This window comes from Rattus norvegicus, chromosome 2, assembly GCF_021556685.1.
Source record: "Rattus norvegicus strain SHRSP/BbbUtx chromosome 2, alternate assembly SHRSP_T2T, whole genome shotgun sequence".
NCBI classification, from domain to species: domain Eukaryota; kingdom Metazoa; phylum Chordata; class Mammalia; order Rodentia; family Muridae; genus Rattus; species Rattus norvegicus.
The window spans coordinates 217,319,980-217,339,357 of record NC_141535.1 but is presented as its reverse complement, the minus strand read 5'-3'; the positions used below and the strand labels follow the sequence as shown (position 1 = coordinate 217,339,357).

Here is a 19,378-nt window from a genome sequence, read left to right as displayed (position 1 = left end):
GAGTCATTGCAATAAATATTTGCAGGCAAAGACATATAGACAAAGCATATATACTATGGGACACACTGCGACACACTCCAGCCTCCACAATGAGATTTTTTTTCTCTGTGGTGGGGGAGGTTTCAAGGGTAGAGGGTAAGTACAAGGGGAGGGGGAGATGAGTGGGGTTGGGGTAAATGATGTAAAATTCACAAATATCCAAGTTAATAAAATAGCGGGAAGAAACTCTCCCCCCTCATAGAACTCCCCCAGCCTTTCCTTTTTATAATGTGAAATCTTCCATGAAAAAAATACACCTACAAACCCAGAACTCCCTCTTTGAGTCTGGTGTCTGTCAATGCACAGAAAGCAAGCACAAGAACCACACACTGTCAAAATAGGCCTCAAACGGTGGAAAGGAACACATGACACATCTCTTCAAGGGGAAAGCAGAAATTTATCCTGCAAATGACTGTGTGACCTTAAATATTCCCAACATGAGTATTTCACTGATGGCTTTTAGACCATACTTTTAAACTATATTGAAATTGCATACTTTTCTAAAGTCACTCCTCTTTTCTTCTTTTTGATTTGGATAGCAATTACATAATTTCATATTTATATTTGGTTATGTTTTCATTTCAGCCAGTTGGGAAAAAAATCTATACCTTTTAGCTATTCCTTCTAAAACTGGGTATTTGATTGAACTGTATTTAGGCTGCCTTGTAAATCTCATTTACTGACAAAACATTTTGATTGGAACTAGTGATAACTCGTCACATGCTTTAAACACTGAGGAGTGATTTTTAAGCACCTGAGCTCAGAGGCTGAGTTGCCTGATTACTCGTATTCTAAGCTCTTAGACTCCATACCTAAATGTTCACCTTCAGGTCTCTTCACTTTGATTTGCAGCAGAAACAACCCAGGCAATCATCACAGCTACACAACTAATAGGGCTCACCTGACTAATAACTTAGGCAAAGGGAAAAGAGTTTTCAATGAAAGCATTTAGCTGTAAACCATATTTTGTCTTAATGTGAACTGTTTTTATATGTTCTTCATTGGTTATTTTTCTGAATTATAAAAATGAATTATGAGAAAATAATTGAATCTCATCATTTCTAATTTAATAAGGAATGCAAAAGCCTATAAAATATATAGATATGGGGTAAGTGGATGAGTACAGGAGAACCACATGGCAGGGGATCTGATCCAACCCTGACATGTCATCCAATACCCAGAAGGCACGGACGGCAAAATCTACATTATCTACACCTCTCATAAGAGAAACAACTGAATCACTTAAGAAAGTTCAGGAAAGAAAACAATACAAGAAGGGCTTCAGGCCCACGAGGAAGCAGGAAGCTGGAATGAAGAACTGCATGGGTAAGGACAGGCACTGGGAGAAGTCACAGATGATAAAGTATAACCCAGGCAGCACGAGGACACAGGGACACACTGCACCTGTGAGGGCAAACCTGTGCCCTAGGGCTGTGCTCAATCAGGGCTTTGGGTATTGTTTCCCAGCATACACATGGGCTACAGGATGACGGATGGCCATGCATGGCTGCTTGGCTATGGTCAAGTTTTCTGTTTTATCAAGATAATAATATAACACTAATAAATTGGGCTTTTGTGCTAGCCCGTATCATAAGATTCGGGGAGCCAGATCTCTTCCTGTGAAAACTTTACTCAATGGATAAAGTACTTTCAAAAGTGTCATTGTTCCCTTTTTCTTCTGTTGGAAGTCAGTCTGATAACTGAAAAGAAAGCAATTCATTTTAGAAGACTGGAAGAGCTTAAGATTAAGACAAACCCACGTTACAGAAAGCAGACAGAGGAATGGTTTCATAACATTGCTAAAATCCGACGTAATTAAACCTATTACTAACCACTTTTGGATTCATGTGAATTTTTTGGTGTGTACTTTCAAATGCACTGTCGCAAACACCCTCAGTAAACGTGTGTACTATAATTATAAAATTCTCTCTTATTGTTGCCCCAACACAAAGACACACATAAGCATGACCCATTGAATATCTCTGGGCAGAAAACTTTACCTGGATTTAGGATAAAGTTTCTGTGGACTTGTTCTCAGTATTAAAATTGTCAAATGATACCGCCAGTTTTTAATATCTCAAATAAGTAGAATCAAACTACTTATCTCAAGTATGTCTGTCTTTATTAAGCGCTAGGCAGTCATGCCCGCGGGCTATTTTGCTATATACCTTCTAGGATTGAATATTTCCCCTTCAATCTTGTCGGCAGAACCTTAATTTAAGTTCTGATTAGCTTAAATGAACCGTGAAGACCAGGGTTATTTTCTTTGATTCTTCTGTTTATAGAAGATAAACTTTAGAAGCGCCTAGAAAATTCAATAGTAAACTTTGCTCATGTCAGCCATTTCTGTAAAACATTTCCACAAGCCGTGCAAGGAGGAACACACTCAAACCAATTCCAAATGTGGACATTACACTGCTGTGAAGCTGTCTCTCTTTAAAAGAATTGAAGTGGATAGTCACTTGCAAATCATTTTACAGTATTAGAGCGATCCTTAATTGGGACTATGGCATGAGTGAAATCATGTTTAAATCAAAATAGTTTTCAACTATACGACAAAAATAAATGAACATAAGGGATGTACTTACAAGTCAAACACCAAGTAATGGAAGCCCTCTTCGGATATGCTGTCATGAAGTCTCACTGAAGAAAAGAGAAGAAAGTTTTCAGTGTTTTATTAAATGGTCTATAGAAAATGAGTTCTATGATTGACACTGCTTCTTACGTTAAACTTGGGATATATCAGTGTCATTTATAGAAAGGCATGGGTGGAGGAAATAACCCAAGATCTGGGCCTTGGTTCTGACAATTATTAACTAAATGAGCTTGAAAATTATTTAGGTTGTAATGACATTAGTATATGTATTAAAATGCTGGAAAATAGAAGAAAACTATTCCACACATTCCCAGATAAATGCTATAGAAATTTTACTATACATTTACATGTATACATCCAAAGTTTTCAGGTTCAGACAATTCTTACACTTCCCTGTCATTCCCGTTGACCAGTGGTTCTCAACCTTCCTAATGCTACAACTCTTTAAAACAGCTCCTCAACTATGGATGTCCCCAACCATAAAATTATTGCTGTTACTATGTCATAACTGTAATTTTCCTACTCTTGTGAATCATAAGGTAAATCCCTGTGTTTTCCAGTGGTCTTAGGCAACCCCTGTGAAAGGGTCACGTAACCCTCAAAGAGGTCACAACCCACAGGTTGAGAACTGCTGCTCTTCATGTTGCCCTTATCCTAGTCTTCATCAACCAGTGCGATGATCACCACAGCACAGACAGCAAGCCAAGCATGAGTCTAGAAAAAGGTCTCCCTGCCCCGTCTCTTCCATTTGTCCTTGAGTTCCAACATGACACTGCCTAGCCAGCCTGTCTTCTTTACTTAAGTCACCAAATGTAGGTAAAAGCGTGCTTGAGAATTTGCTGGTGAAATAATAAACCAGTTCCTTCGACCTATGCCAACTTCCCAATGGAGTAAGCTTGTAGGTGACACTGACAGAAACTCATATATGAATCCTATGAATTGAAAACACTACACCAAGCCACATGCAAACTTACTCTTTTATCTATCTACTGTTTGGTTTTCCAAGGTTGTCTCTCTTTCAGCCGTTCATCTCTCACTGGTGATAACTTTTATTGAAGGCAAGAGGTGACAGAAAACAACCAACTTGAAGGATACTCTGTTTTTACAAAAGTCATGAGAGAACATAAGGTTCTACTGTAGCATGCTGGTTGATTTTTGTCAACTTGAGACATAAACCTAGACCTATCTAGAGAGAGGGAATCTTCATTGAGAAAGCGGCTCCATAAAACTGGCCTGTAGGCAAGTTTGTAGGTTTTGATGAACGTTTGGTATGAGAGAGCTCAGCTTACTGTGGGTGGTGGTACCCCTGGGCAGGTGGTCCTGGATGCTCTAAGAAGGCGTACTTGGGAAGCCATTAGGAAGAAACCAGTAAGCAGCGCTCCTCCACAGCTGCTCCACTGCCTGCCTCCAGAATCCTGCATTACGTTCCTATCCTTTCCTTTGTGACGGAATGCTGACCTCAGAGTAAAAGTTGTAATAAGTCCTTTCCTCTCCAGGTTGCTTTTGGTTACGGTGTAAACTTCACAACAATAAAAACCCTAACTAGGACATTTAGCACAGGCCTCTTTGACGATGGTCGCCACATGGAAAAGGTATGCCCAGAAGAATATTTAAGTGGGCTCAAACTACAACTATCTAGAGAGAGTCTACACTACAGATGCAATTCCAAACCCACATTCCACAGTGGCCACTCTTTATCTCACGGTTCCATCCACCAGGCTTCATAACACTGCAGCTTTGTACTTTGCTCTCTAGAAATCCCTTGGAGTTAGAGAAAGAGGGACTTTGGATCACTCTTAAATTACAGATGATTATTTATAAAAATGTGGACTTCCCAAGTCATTAATGCGATGATGAGGCCTGAATAGGAGGCAACGGGACATGGCCCAGGAATTCAGTCCCAGACCTCAGTATATTCACTCCCTAGTCATAAGAAGGTAAGGGACACTGTGGGGTCTCCCCATCTCTGTGTTTTGACATCACTCCTGAATTCTGAGATGCAACTAAATCAACCCCCTTTCAGAATTACACGGAATTGTTGCAATTTTTCCTTCTAAACAGAACTGTATGATTGTCCTCCTGTGTGTTCACGTGTCCACACCCATGGGAAAGGGTCAGCCTTCTTCTCTGGTTTTTAACTCTTTGACTTCCTGTTAAAATCGATCTGCCTCCACGGTTGGCAGGATGGCTTCCTAGTCAGAAATATACTGCTTTACACAAGCTTCTGCTGACAGCTGAGAGTACTCCTCATCTTCCATAACAGCTTCTCAAGAACTGAAAAATGTGTTTACCCTTATAAAATGCTACATTAATTATTCCCTATAAATAACAGTTAATTCCTTTTCAGACCGAAGGAACGGCATAGCATTCTGTTCACACAGCTGTCAGCCCGAGCCTGACTGCGAGGCAGCCTCACAAAGCAGGCTGGCTGCTGGGTGCTGAAGCAGACGGTGCCACACTCTGCCTCAGCTGCTCGGCAACTGCCATACGCTACACATACGGGTGCACACGATTACGATAATTGCATGTTTTTAAGAGGGAAATTTTAAAGATAATGAAAAAACCATATAAGGAAACAGGTTAAAATACATCTTGGTAGTCACTGCCTTCTGACATTTTAATATAACTGGATGCCACTCAACAGTAACAAGTGTAAGAGTAAACAGATGAGATTTCATAAGCCAGAACAATATCACGATTGGTGGGAATAAAGTTTAAAACTCTGTAACTTTAAGTCAAGACTTGAAGAAAATGCTACTGAAGCTAAAATACTTTTCATGACCTAATTTTCCTCCTTTCTCTACTGCATAAATTTGTTGATTTATATTCAGAGCACAGTTATTATTTCCTTTTCCTGCCCTATGGTATTGTATAATTTCAATACAATTCCAGCTGATTAACAGAAGGTGCCATATCAGACCGTGGCCTTGTGTGATGTGAGAATCAAAAGAAATTTTAATTTGGCATTTCCTACTTGTTTTGACATTTAATTTTGTTTAACGAATAGAAGATAAAATATGATTTTAATTCTTATATCAGGCACAGTTCAAAAGATTGTTGTAAGAGTTATTTTAGTTATTATATACAAGAATCATGATTGTGAATGTGATGGAGACCTTGAGAAAATATCCAGTTACAGTTACCACATGGCCAAGCTAGGCCCAAAGGGCATACTGTGTGGTCTCCCTCAAATACACACAGATAACAGAACAAGAAATGATGTATGTAGGGAGGACTGAGCCTGTGTGTCAATATGTCTGTTTGTATGCCTGTCTGTCTGTATGTATGTATATATGCATATTTGTATGCATTAGTGTGTATGCTTGTGTTTCTATATATGTGGGGTATATGTATGCATGCATTCCTGTATATATACATATAGATATGTATATGTGTATGTACGTATATATGTATATATGTACAAACCTATATGTATTTAGAAATGTATTTGTGTGTATATGATGTCCATGTGCATATGTGTGTGCATTTATGTATTTTTGCACTTGTGTATAGTGTGTGTTTGTGCAGATACGCATGTTTTGTGTGTATCAGCAAATTCCTCAAATTAATAAGTCAGTGTGAAAGTACAAAAAAAAATAGAGAGGGAGAAATGGTACAATGACTAGGAAAAGAAAAGTTTTGCTTGATGAACAATTTCCACAAAAGGAGACGGCCACTGTGCACTTCAGTTAAAACTATAGTTATAGGATGTTTGACGACGTAGAAAAAGCATGTGAGACACAGGGAGAGAGAAACCATATTTGCCTTTTGTATATCATTTGAAATCCTTTAAAACATGTTATTTTTTACTTCAGAATAAGTAGTTAATAATGTTCAGTGATTCAGCTATGTTTTCTGATAGAAAGGAAGCAGAAAGGGGGAGAATTAAACTCTACTTCTAAGGCGCGCCACCATTAACTGTTAGACGCATCATACTAAAAGCCCACGTTTCGTAGGTTTTGTGGATGGTACCACGGCATGTACTTCAACAGCGTACAGCATACTGTGCACGTGCAACACTCCGCGCCATATCTCCACCAAACCCAAGAAGAAGCTACCGCGTTATTTATGGAGACATGTTTTCCTTAGTAAACCCTTGACAGAATATGAAGTCCCTGTTCCCACTAAAGTACTACTTTCTTATGCCTTCATTTCACACCCTCTATCAGATGAAATCAAGGTCGTTAATTATGATGACTTTGTGAAATTACTTGTGCGACTTTGGCTCAATTTATAATGGTTATAATTTAATATTATTATTATAATTCTTCCACACAACTCAAATTCAGGACCCACTTTGCCCCCACTACATTTCATTTTGGAGCTGAGCACTCAATCTGGTGGACTGCCATGAATTCCTCAGTATTCCTGTCCTTTGGCGTTTGGAGTAGTATCCTGCACCCCGTAGAGCTGGTAGTTAGCTCTAAATGATTAGCAGGCAGGAAGCAAGTGGAGCCTTGATAAGCTATGGCAGCTGACCTCTGGGAAAGCACCTGCTGTGCTCAAAGAAAGGTGTGGTTGGACGACTGAAAGACTAGAGCCCAAGTGGAGAGATACCCTGGAGAAAGAGGGGTCACCCTAACATTCCATCCCTAGCAGAGCTCAGAGCTAAATGTAACCGCCTGAGTGACCTCACCTCCAACTGAACAGAAAAGCCATCTGATGGAGCAGTGAGCTCACAGAACCATGGCAAATATCAAGAGAATATGATTTCATACCACTGAGTCTGGGATGCAGATGGCCAGGCAACAACAGACGAATAGATAAGGAAGGGTTAATCTGAACGGTGTGACTGTCCTCAAATAATTTTTCCCCCACATCACAAGCAATGTCTAGTGAACAATAATAAGATTGGCCCAGAAAACCGGCATGAATTAGTGGGACTCTGACGTTAAGCATGGCAGGGTGACATGCTGCCAATGTTATCACAATACTAATAAAGTATTTCACAGCGAACAGATTGTATGGCATTCTCATGTGCAATGTTTGTCAGCTCTGAGTCACAGTTCTGATTATAACTGAGGAAGATTTTACGTGTTCAGCTTTGTTGTGGTGAGAGGATGAGGTGGTTGGACTCAGTTCGCACACTGGGATGTAAAAATGGCAGCTTGTAAGTCAGAGCCTCCTTACATTCTCCTCAGTGGTTAATTATAATTCACAGCTAGAGCCAGTCCCAGCCAAGTTAGGTCATGCAACATGCCAAGCCTTCCCCAAAGAGGGATGCCAACACTGGGTTCATTTGTGAATTTTTAAAATTGTGCTAGTATGAGAACAGTTTTAACAGTCAAAAGGCAGAAGTCTAGAAAAACTGCAGCTCAGTCATGCCTACCAGGTCTTCTAACAAAGCTGTTCATTTTAGAGAGAAGATTTTCAAACAGAAAACGGGAACACTGAAAAATAAATTCAAAGTCTAGCGTCTGTCCATAAAACTGAGGGCATGTTTGCAAATGTATCTTGTTTCACCTAATCTCTGTCTTTCTATAATACAAGGCAATACAAAATGGGATCACTTTTAAAAAATATTTTTAATTAAAATATTTTAATTAAAATACATTTAAAAAGCAGATGATCTATTTCTTGGATATATAGATCCAAGGTCATGGCTTATCTTATTTTTAGTTAGTAAAATATAGCTAGGTGTAGTTCTACACACATATGCACACACACACACACACACATGCACATACACATGCCCACATATGCATACACAGGCATACACATGTACAGATGGTCACTATTTTCTTGCACTGTGGTTTAAGGCATGGACATCTATACATTAACTTCTTTTATTTGTCTTAATATCACATCTATAATGTGGGAGTCTGACTGGTATGGTTAAGGTTACATATAAAATCCACAGTCTATGCTAAATTTAGGTGTCTGAACACATGAATTTCTTCTTTTCTCTTCAGCCTACAAGTTTTCGGTTTGTTTGTTTGTTTATATATTTATTTATATTTAAGACAAGAGCTAATTATGAACATCAGGCTAGCCTAAACACTATGAGATATTTTTCTGTGTTCATTGTCCAAAAGCTTGAGATTATGGACAAAAGGAGAATTCTATGTTTCTAAAGTTACAAAAGATATATGAATTTTGGCAAAATATCTATCATGTAATTAAAATGCCAATAAACATTACTCAAGAATTAATATTACTTCTATATCCAAAAAAATCATTTAGTAAAATTTCAAATTTTTTTCTTGTAATCACAGGAAAAAATGTATACTTCCAACTTAATATTAACCAATATTTAATTATATTTAAAATCAGTTTTTGGTCTTTAGAACAAAGACCAAAAATTAATTGAGCACTTTGACGTAATCAATTCAATTATTCCAAACAAACTTGGTAGAAATTTCATCCCCGTTAATTTACAAACATTTTAGAAGTATACAAAAAGGATGGAGCTTAAAATGAGTCCTGGAGTGGCCTTGTTGGGGGCATAAAGAGCCTTATACTCAGAGAGAAGCACTAAGAGAAGGAGGAATGTTAATCACACAGTGGTGTCTCCTGGATGGGGGAGTTAAAATCAAGTACCTGCATTCCATTCAGAAAGCTGAGAGTGGTTTTGTTAAGGACCAGTGACTTTTTGCTATAGGTAGAGGGAGACCTCACCCAAATCTCCCAGAATAGTTATCCCAGACGCTTCCCTCCACAGACCACTATCCGTCCTTAGGGGAGATGTCACACATACTTTATTGCCTGCTGACCTCTATGCTATCAGTCAGTGACCACACTAGATTCTAGGACTTTGCTATAGATCAGACCCTCGTGGTCACATGGACTTTGTAAAAGAGTTTCTGTGTAGTCCCACCTTAAGGTCTATTGTGCACCTGGAACTGGACTGATTCTTGCCCAGAAACCTTTCCCCAAATTGAAGCCTGTTTTAAACATGTTGACAATGAACTGCATTGGCATTAAACTCTTGATGTCTGGTCCAGGTGGACCAGTCAATTTGCAATGGATTTTCATCTTTGCGTGGTTTGATTCCCTGCCATGACAACTGCAGGGCGCCCCTCAGTGTCTAACATCAATTTTACTGAATATGGCCTTCCAATTCAGTAAAATTTCCAACCCTATTCTAGATTTAAAGTTAACAGTAAAGTTAGACTAGGCAAAGATATGTTAATACCCTTCAGGGTCACCTAGGAGAAACAGTGGTGTGTTCTCATAGCTTAGACAAAAACCAGCTTAGTCTCTAGGACTTCTAGGTGGTCAAAAGGTCTGTCACTAGGGAGAATTTCAACTCAGGAAAAGGAAAGAAAGTAGAGAGAATAGAGAGAGGCCATCAGTGGCCATCAGTGGCTATCTACTCTATGATTATCAAAAGATATACATATGTACATATCCAAAGATAAAAAGGGAGAAATTTGTGTATGTGCATTTGTATGTGTGTGTGTGTGTGCATGTGTGTGTGTGCATGTGTGTGTGTATATGGCAAACTTTGCATTAAGATAACCATAGAGGATAGCCCCAATAAAGAATTCACAAAGAAAGGCAGCTAGCTGTGCTCTAATGACATCTCGGCTATGACGCACTTGCCTTGCATGTACAAGTCTCTGGGTATCAACCCTAGCTTCACAGCCAGAAAGACAAACAGTTACTATCAATATTTAGCAGACTACAACCCTTTAAGTATGAGGTCTTTCTCTTCCGGACATTCTGACAATTTAAAAACATACCTCACTTCATTTGGGAATCGTGTTTAGTGAATAAGCAGAGATAAAGCCTACAGCAGGCATCTTGCCTGAACCTTTACCTCACTAACTGAGCAGATGAGTTACATTTCTGACAACTGCTCCGGTGAGCAGAGAATGGAGAACTCATTAGCTCAGCCTTTCCCTGAAACTGACACTCTCAACTCAAATTCCCTGGTGATTCGCCAGGCCACATCTTCTCGTCTGTCAAATCTTCCTTTCTGAAATTCATTCTTCATATAAAATAATGTCCAAACTCAGTTTTCTCTGTGAACCAGAAATATGTGAATTCAAAAATCTTCTAAATTAGTAGGTGCAAAGTAAACCTGTAGCAGGTAACCATGGTATACTAAATTATAATACATTTTTACTACACTAACATCTTTCTCTCAGCAAATGTTTTTACACCAAAAATACTTGCAGGACTTTTTTTTTGGGGGGGGGGGGGTCTGTGTTTTTCCTGTAAGCAGGAGCTTGATCCCTAGAAACCACAAAAAAGAAATGCCCGGAGCAGTGCCATACGGTGGTAATCCCAGTGTGGAGTGGTCAGAGAAAGTGAGGTTTGTGGTTGCTTTGCAGGTCAGCCTGGTAAGTACCAAGTCAATCACAGAGCCTGACTGAAAAGAGATGAATGGCTTTTCTACAGATGACACCTAAGGTTGTCCTCTAGCCACCACATGTGTGCAAAACCACACCTGCACATGCACACAAGTATAAATACATGCTCATACAAATGTACACACGCATACATTAAAAATTGAAAACATTACCTTATTCTTCTGAGTTATAAACAAGAATGAGACATACTAAATAATTCTATAATTGAGGGAAAACATCAACGTTACTTATATATTTATTGATGAATGTGATATGGAATGATATGCCAGTGGAATGATAAACTCTACTGATACACAAACCTGTACGTGATGTTTACCAGTCTGTATCTGTCAGGAATATAGTAGTTAGTTCTGTCTAGTCCATGATGTTTTATAAGTTTTTTAAAAAATACATTGTACAGTGTCTTGGGATTTCTATTGCTGCAACGAAACATCATGACTAAAAAGGAAACTGGGGAGAAAGGGGTTTATGTGGCTTAGACCTCCATATTGCTTGTTCATTACTGAAGTCAGGACAGGAATTCAAACAGGCAGGATCCTGAAGGCAGGAGCTGGTGCAGAGGCCATGGAAGAGAGATGCTTTCCGGCCTGCTTCACATGGCTTGCTCAGCCTGCTCTCTCATAGAACCCAGGACCATCAGCCCAGGGATGGCACCACCCACCGTGATCTAGACCATCCCTGTTGATTACTAATTGGGAAAATGTTTTACAGCTGGGTCTCCATGGAGTCATTTTGTCAACTGAAGTTCCTTCCTCTCCAGTGACTCTAGCACATGTCAAGGTCACACACACACACACACACACACACACACACACACACACACACACACAGGCAGTACATACATTTACCAAGAAATTAAATTATCATCTATAATCAATGTCTAGCATTCCAAACATTTCCACGTTGGCTTACCTCATGGGCATCTTGAACTACACAACACACGAGAATTTGTGATCTTTCTACTAAAATCTGATCTATCCATGGTAATTCCTTTTCCATTTCTTTGAGGAAAAAGTGAATCATGTGTAAGTTTTGCCTCCTCCCTATGAACAATATCCAAAATCAAAGACAATCCTTCCTAATACACAGTCATGATAATATTCACAAGGATATATATATATATATATATATATATATATATATATATATATATATATATATAACACAACGCCATCACTTTTGCCTCCTCCACTGTTGCTAGCAAACACTCTTTACCTCCTATGATGTTAGCAGCCTGCTCTCTGGCGTATTTCAGAAGCATCTGACATCATTCCTGTTTTTCTATCCTGACCTCTCTCTTCATCAGAATCCGGACAACCTAAAGTCTGATTATTGTCTGGCAGCTTGAAACCCTCTAATGATTCTGCTCTGCCTTTGCAGAAGAACCCAAATCTATTCATGGACTAAATGTTACATTGCTTTACTACTGTCCCTACCCCTCTTACTGGTTCTCCTTACACTAGTATGCTGGTGGTCTCCTGGGTATCTCTGGAGAACTCCAAGCAAGCATTTGCTTCTTCTTTAAACTTCCTGCTTCCTTCTTCGTAAAATTTTTCTTCCTGGTAGATCCCCAGGACTTACAGTCTCATGTCCTTCCAGCCCCCACTCAGCTTTGGAGAAGATCTGCTTTGGTATAACTTCATTGGAACCCTGTTGTGTTTATTTATATGCATTTTATACATAACTTCTTTCAAGTTAGGATTTCAAATATTTGGTATATACAACAAGAACTTATGGGCAGGAAGCAAGCCTCTGATTATTTAGCCCTTTACATAAGTGTGTTGATCCCTGAAGAGCGGACAAGAGTGATTAAAAGAGACAGGAAGCATGTGAGAGGCCATGATGAGACAGACATGCTTATCTGTATGGCTAATGATGGTGGAGAGACAGAAGACAGTGAGGTTCCATCCAGCAATGGTTAGCACACTGAACGAGAGATAGGAGAAGAAGGTAAGCTAGCTACTATCCAATGAAACAGCAAAGAATGGTGGGAAACTGTCAGAGTAAGAAACTTACAGTGTGATAAAGGCACAAACGTGCCCCAAAGCTGAGGGGTCCAAGGATGGCCATGCAGGAGTGAGGGAGGAGGTACTAACAGTAATTTGACAAAAGCAATGAAGTGCGAGGTAACAGCCACTCGGCCCTGGACAGACAAGACAGCGCCCATTGTTTAGGCAGCGCAGACATAGCATCCCTGTCAAGGTAAAGGCAGACCCAGTCACCACAATGGAAGATATGGGCATTAAGAACTGTGCCCCCTCAATGGATTGAAACTCAGCTTCAATGCAACAGTGCTGGGCGTGGGGCCTAATGAGAGATGAGAAGGCCAGAAGGGCGGAGAGAATGGATTCACGTTATTATTACAAGACAATAATCATCCTTTTAAAAATGGAGCTTAATGTCACTGTTCTCCTACACTGTCCCTTTGTCTTTCTGTGATGTGATCTGTGGATACCCCAACCGCCATCCTTATGAACTAGTAACTTTCTGATTAGTAGAAACCCCCCAGACTCCTATATTTTATCATAGCAGCTTAAGTCAAAGACTCTCAGTGCATTTTGAATGTGAAGTGTACCCCAAAGTGTCCTGTGTCTGGACTCTTGGTTCACAGCCGGGGCCACTGCTTGGGAAGTCCAGGGAACCATCAGGTGGGAGGCTGCCGGATGGGGTTCAGTACAGGCTGGACTTGAGGGTTAGAACTGGCCTCTGCTGGATCCAGGCATTCTCCACTGGGGTGTGGCAGGTGTCACAGAAGAGAGCAAGTCTGCACTAGCCTCTGTGACTTCCTCCATGAAGGAGATTATCCCCTAACTGGGCAGTTCTCAATCTTCCTAACGGTGCAACCCTTTTATACAGTTCCTCACATTGTGGGAACCCCCTACCGTAAAATCATTTTTTGTTGCTACTTCATAACTATAATTTTGCTACTATTGTGAATCAAAATGTATAAATATCTGTGCTTTCCAATGATCTTAGGTGACACCTATGAAGTGGTCAGTCCCCTAAGCAGTCATAACCCACAGGCTGAGAATCTCTGCCCTACACTATGGGCCAAGGAAAGCCTCCCCCCTGGAGGTGATTTTGTTAGCTATTCTGCCACAGAAAAGTAGCTGCTTCAGTTATAAAGCCAGGCTAAGTGAAAATTAAAGAGAGGTGAGTCACTAAAACTTGGCAAATTTCTCAGAGGCTAAAAAAAGTTACTAAAGATTCCTTCATAGCTGGTAAATTTTCAAAATTATTTCCTCTTTGTAGAAGATACACGCTTTAAATATTCGCTTTTAAACATCAAATCAGAGGACTAGGATTTTTCTGTTACTTGATTTCTGTAACACCTTTGGGTGAATTCCAAGTCTCCCTAATGTAATATAAATTTTAACCCTTTGTGCGCATGTCTACTATTCACAGCTTCAAACTACTCACACGATATCCACTCTGCTTTTTTAATCATGCTCTAAAGATGCTAATGTCTCGTTACTTTCTACATGCTCTTTCTAATCAGTTGTTGTTCTTTCTGGTTCATATTTGCTGGAAAAAAAAACCTCTTCATTTGTTCTCAATGAAACAACTCATATGACCTTAATTTTTTTTTCCGGCCTGCACTTCTTTGTTTCATCCATCTTATCTAGTTTTGTGGCTGTATATGTTTGGGTCACATGTGGGGCAGGCTCTGAATGGGTGTTCCTTCAGTTTCTGTTCTAAACTTTGCCTCCTATTCCATGCCAAGGGTATTCTTGTTCCTCTTTTAAAGAAGGAGTGAAGCATTCACATTTTGATCATCCGTCTTGAGTTTAATTTGTTCTAGGCATCTAGGGTAATTCAAACATTTGGGCTAATATCTACTTATCAATGCGTGCATACCATGTGTGTTTTTCTGTGATTGGGTTACCTCACTCAGGATATTATATTCCAGTTCCATCCATTTGCTTATGAATTTCATGAAGTCATTGTTTTTGATAGCTGAGTAATATTCCATTGTGTAGATGTACCACATTTTCTGTATCCATTCCTCTGTTGAAGGGCATCTGGGTTCTTTCCACCTTCTGGCTATTGTAAATAAGGCTGCTATGAACATAGTGGAGCATGTGTCTTTGTTATATGTTGGGGCATCTTTTGGGTATATGCCCAAGAGAGGTATAGCTGGGTTCTCAGGCAGTTCAATGTCCAATTTTCTGAGGAACCTCCAGACTGATTTCTAGAATGGTTGTACCAGTCTGCAATCCCACCAACAATGGAGGAGTGTTTCTCTTTCTCCACATCCTCTCCAGCATCTGCTGTCACCTGAGTTTTTGATTTTAGCCATTCTCACTGGTGTGAGGTGAAATCTCAGGGTTGTTTTGATTTGCATTTCCCTTATGACTAAAGATGTTGAACATTTCTTTAGGTGTTTCTCAGCCATTCGGCATTCCTCAGCTGTGAATTCTTTGTTTAGCTCTGAGCCCCATTTTTTAATAGGGTTATTTGTCTCCCTGCGGTCTAACTTCTTGAGTTCTGTGTATATTTTGGATATAAGGCCTCTATCTGTTGTAGGATTGGTAAAGATCTTTTCCCAATCTGTTGGTTGCCATTTTGTCCTAACCACAGTGTCCTTTGCCTTACAGAAGCTTTGCAGTTTAATGGCGATTTGTTTTGCCTCTGGGCATGGTGGCACAAGCCTGTACACAGGCACTCTAAAGGAAGAGGGTACCTGAGCTCAAGAGAGAAACTGTTCCAAGACAACAGCAACAAAAGGGAAATTTATATTTTTACTTTTAAGAAAATACTTTGTCAATGATTCTAAAGAAACAACATTAGTAGGAATGTTAAATACTGTAGGTCATTACTTTAGCTCTGTAGTCTTGAGAAGATTCTCCACTTAGCAACCGTAAGGCAATGAGATCAATTGTTTAAGGAGCTAGAAAAATGGCTGTGGCTTAGATTTTTAAAGAGAAGACAGTATAGCATCCATTAGAAATACAATTCTTGAGTAACACATTTCTTCAGTCATTCAGAAAATTTACTTGAGAATTATGTTCTGGTTTGCATGGGGATCTGAAACCCCATGGGCCCTAGAACAAAACTCTTGATAATTTTGATTCTGTATTCTAGATTATTCGATGTGCAGCTAACTTTGTGAGGTTTCCTTTTGCTGTTGCTGTTGTTGTTTTGTCTTTCTAGAGTACCGGTGTTGCCTAGCAAACAGTCTAAAAATGTTGCAGGCTATAACCAAAGAACTAGAAAAGTCTGTTTACTTGTAGCTACTCACTCAAATATCTTTACCCAAAGATAAAGACTTTTCAGCCAAATGATTTTGTAGCTTTTCAATGTTGTTGTAATTGCTCCCAAATTAGTCTGCCATTTAGAAAAGTTGGTAAATTGTTTAGCTTCAATGATAACAGTAAGCAGCTGCTTCGTGTCCTCAGTAACCTGCCTCAAATTCACTGCAGGTAAAGAAACTGTCATTCTCTCCAAGAGCAAGCTGGATTCTTCACGTGCAGGTCTCAGTTCTTCCTTGTTTCCTATTGTCTTAAGGCAGGGAATGAACTCCTTAACATGGCCCAATTAAGCTACAATTTATCACCCAAACTAGGACAGTTGTGAGAGGGAAAGAGAATGACTAATTTTACATCAGTAAAGCAGGACGGTCCCTGGGAGAGTGGCTAACGTGTCACCCAGCTAACGTGTCACCCAGGGTTGCCTTTTTTCCTTTTGTCTCATCCATTCAAGTTCCCTCCAATATCAGGAGCCCTCTTCAGACAGGTTCTCACCATCCTTCTAGCTTGAAGCCACACTTGCCTGCTAGTTCTCTGGCTTGGTGTTCTGTCTTCTTCCTCAGGCTAACCTATCTGTCCTTTAGAACTCATTTTCCACAAACTGTTGCTTTAGGAAGTCTCCTTGTTCTTCCAATACAACTCCATTGCCCTGACATCTTTTATAGACCGAATACCCTGAAATACTTTTGATTCTGCAGCAATTTAACCAATATTGTCTTCCTCACTTAATGCCTTGACAAGACTTATGCAACCCCTGTGAATACTGTCAGACACTTCTGTTAATAAAAAATATAATAAAATATAAATATAAAATAATATATCTTCAAAAATCTGTAGCAGAAGAAACATGTTTTCAGAATGTCATAGAAGAACGCTGACTGGCTAGCTCATCCAAGGGCTATTTCATTCTCTAGAGCAGTAGTTCTCAACCTTCCTAGTGCTGTGACCCTTTAATAGAGTTCTTTATATTGAGGTGACCCCCCAACCATAAAATTATCTTCATTATTCATAATTATATTCAAATTATATTCATAACTGTAATATTTTTACTGTTATGGACCTTAATGTTAATTTATGATATGCAGGATATCTGATGTGTGACCCCTGTGAGTCTTTATCAAGAACAAGAATCTGGTTTTAGCTATAGTTTCATAATTTAATCATTAATTAAGCTCTAATCAGAAGTCTATAACCAAGACCTATATCCTTAGCAGCCTACTTTTGTACAACCCTTGAGCAAATGATAATTTTTCCACGTTTATGGATTTTTAAAAATCAGAAAAAAAGCAAAATATAAAGGATATACGAGATGTTCATGGCCTAAAATATATACCACTTAAAAAAAGAGTCTGTATTATGGTATTTTACAAGAGGAAAATCAATGATAAAGCAAACATCTCCTCAGGATTATAGCTCTACTATGCACAAAGCTGTCATCAGTGTATTTTGCAATCCTGCTCTAGTCTCTCTAGTATACTGAGCCTTTTGTATTTATCTAACTACACCTGCATACATGCAGGTTCAATTGTTCTAACTGGGAACTGTATTACATTATAGGGAGGTACTATGGTCCACTTAGCTAGTCACCCATGGAAAGAGATCAGAATTGTTTAGTGCTAAGGACCTTGCTTATGCTAATGACACATGTTAACTGCACAGACTATCTCTGGGCTACACCCCAGACTGTTTTAGCCCAGGAGGGTCCCTACCTCTAGAACTCTACTATTCCAATTTGCTTTCTTTTGGGTTTATTTTGCTTATACATCCTTATTTATCCATCATGAAGGAAATCAGGATAGAAACTGAAGGCCAGATCCTGGAGACAAAATGTGAAGGTGAGACGTGGGAAGAACGCTGCTCACTGACAAGGTTTGCCTTAGAAACTCCTACCCACGGGTGGCATTTTACACGATGAGTTTGACCTATCAACAACAAATACTAATCAAGAAAATGCCCCAGACTCGTCTATAGGGAATCTGATGGAGGCATTTTCTCAATTGAGAGTCTCTCTTCTCAGATGATTGTAGCTCTGTCAAGCTGACAAAACAGTCAGCTACCTTCTTGAAACTCAATAGCCAGCCATTCAATAATCCACAGGGAGGAAGTCTTATTCCCTTGTTCCTAGGCCTACTGCCCATTTGGCCTCAATTCAGACAAAATGAAGGAAGGAGAGTAGACAAACTTATTAAATGAGGTAAAATCATTTATCCTGAGCAAGGAAACTATTTTGTAGGGAACGAATCCTGTAGGCCTAGTACATAACCAGTTTTAAAACTCAGCATATGGTTACTCATGGTGGCACAAGACTTTAATCCCAGAACTCAGGAGGCAGAAGCTGATGAATCTCTGTGAGTTTGAGAACAGCCTGGTTTACAAAGAGTTCTAGGTCAGCCAAGGCTATATAATGAAAGCCTATCTTAGAAAGAAAGAGGATGGGAAGGAAAGAAGAAAAGAAATTTAGAAATGATATCAAATCCCGGTTAAAATGTGCCATTAAAACAATGAGTTGAGGGGTTGGGGATTTAGCTCAGTGGTAGAGCGCTTGCCTAGCAATCGCAAGGCCCTGGGTTCGGTCCCCAGCTCCGAAAAAAAGAAAACAAAACAAACAAACAAACAAACAAACAAGAAACCCAATGAGTTGAATATAAAACATATAAAAACATAACCTAAATCTTACAATTTCATTGATGAGAAAATATTTTTGTAAATAACCAAAAGTCCAAAATAAAACAAAAAAAAACAAGAGAGAGAAAAAGAAAATACTAATTTGTTCTCACTCTTATTGTGTCTTAATCAATTAAAATGAACATTTATGTTCACTTGGTAGAAACACTGGTAGACACCTTTCTTTACTCTTTTATGTTTACATATTAATATACATACTAAGCATCTTTCTATTTCTTTGGCCCAGCACACATAAGAGAACTCACTGAGCAGCCAGGACGGAACTCAAAGTCACCAGCCCTGAAATCTGGTACAGACCTTCTGGTGCCGGTGTTCTTTGTGAGGAGTATATTTTGGTATATGTAACTATTTAGGTAAACACACTATGAAAGAAGATATAGATCTACCATTGGCCCATTAGTGGGCTATTCCCACTTAGTATCCATTACCAAATTTTATATTAATATACAATAAGTTTCAACTTCAATAGTTGCAAAAAATAAAAATAAAAA

At 39.2% G+C, this 19,378-nt stretch overlaps 1 protein-coding gene across 50 annotated transcripts in view; it reads right to left on the bottom strand.

Annotated features, from left to right (window-relative positions):
• Camk2d (calcium/calmodulin-dependent protein kinase II delta) overlaps positions 1–19,378 on the bottom strand; it is a 263,664-nt gene that overhangs the window by 127,598 nt on the left and 116,688 nt on the right. For all 50 annotated transcript variants that reach the window (XM_087615924.1, XM_087615914.1, XM_087615915.1 and 47 more), the window contains 1 exon segment: positions 2,628–2,682. Coding sequence is in view for 46 of the 50 variants with exons in the window: in XM_087615825.1 (XP_087471951.1) it covers positions 2,628–2,682 (55 nt within the window). In the remaining 4 variants the exon portion in view is untranslated.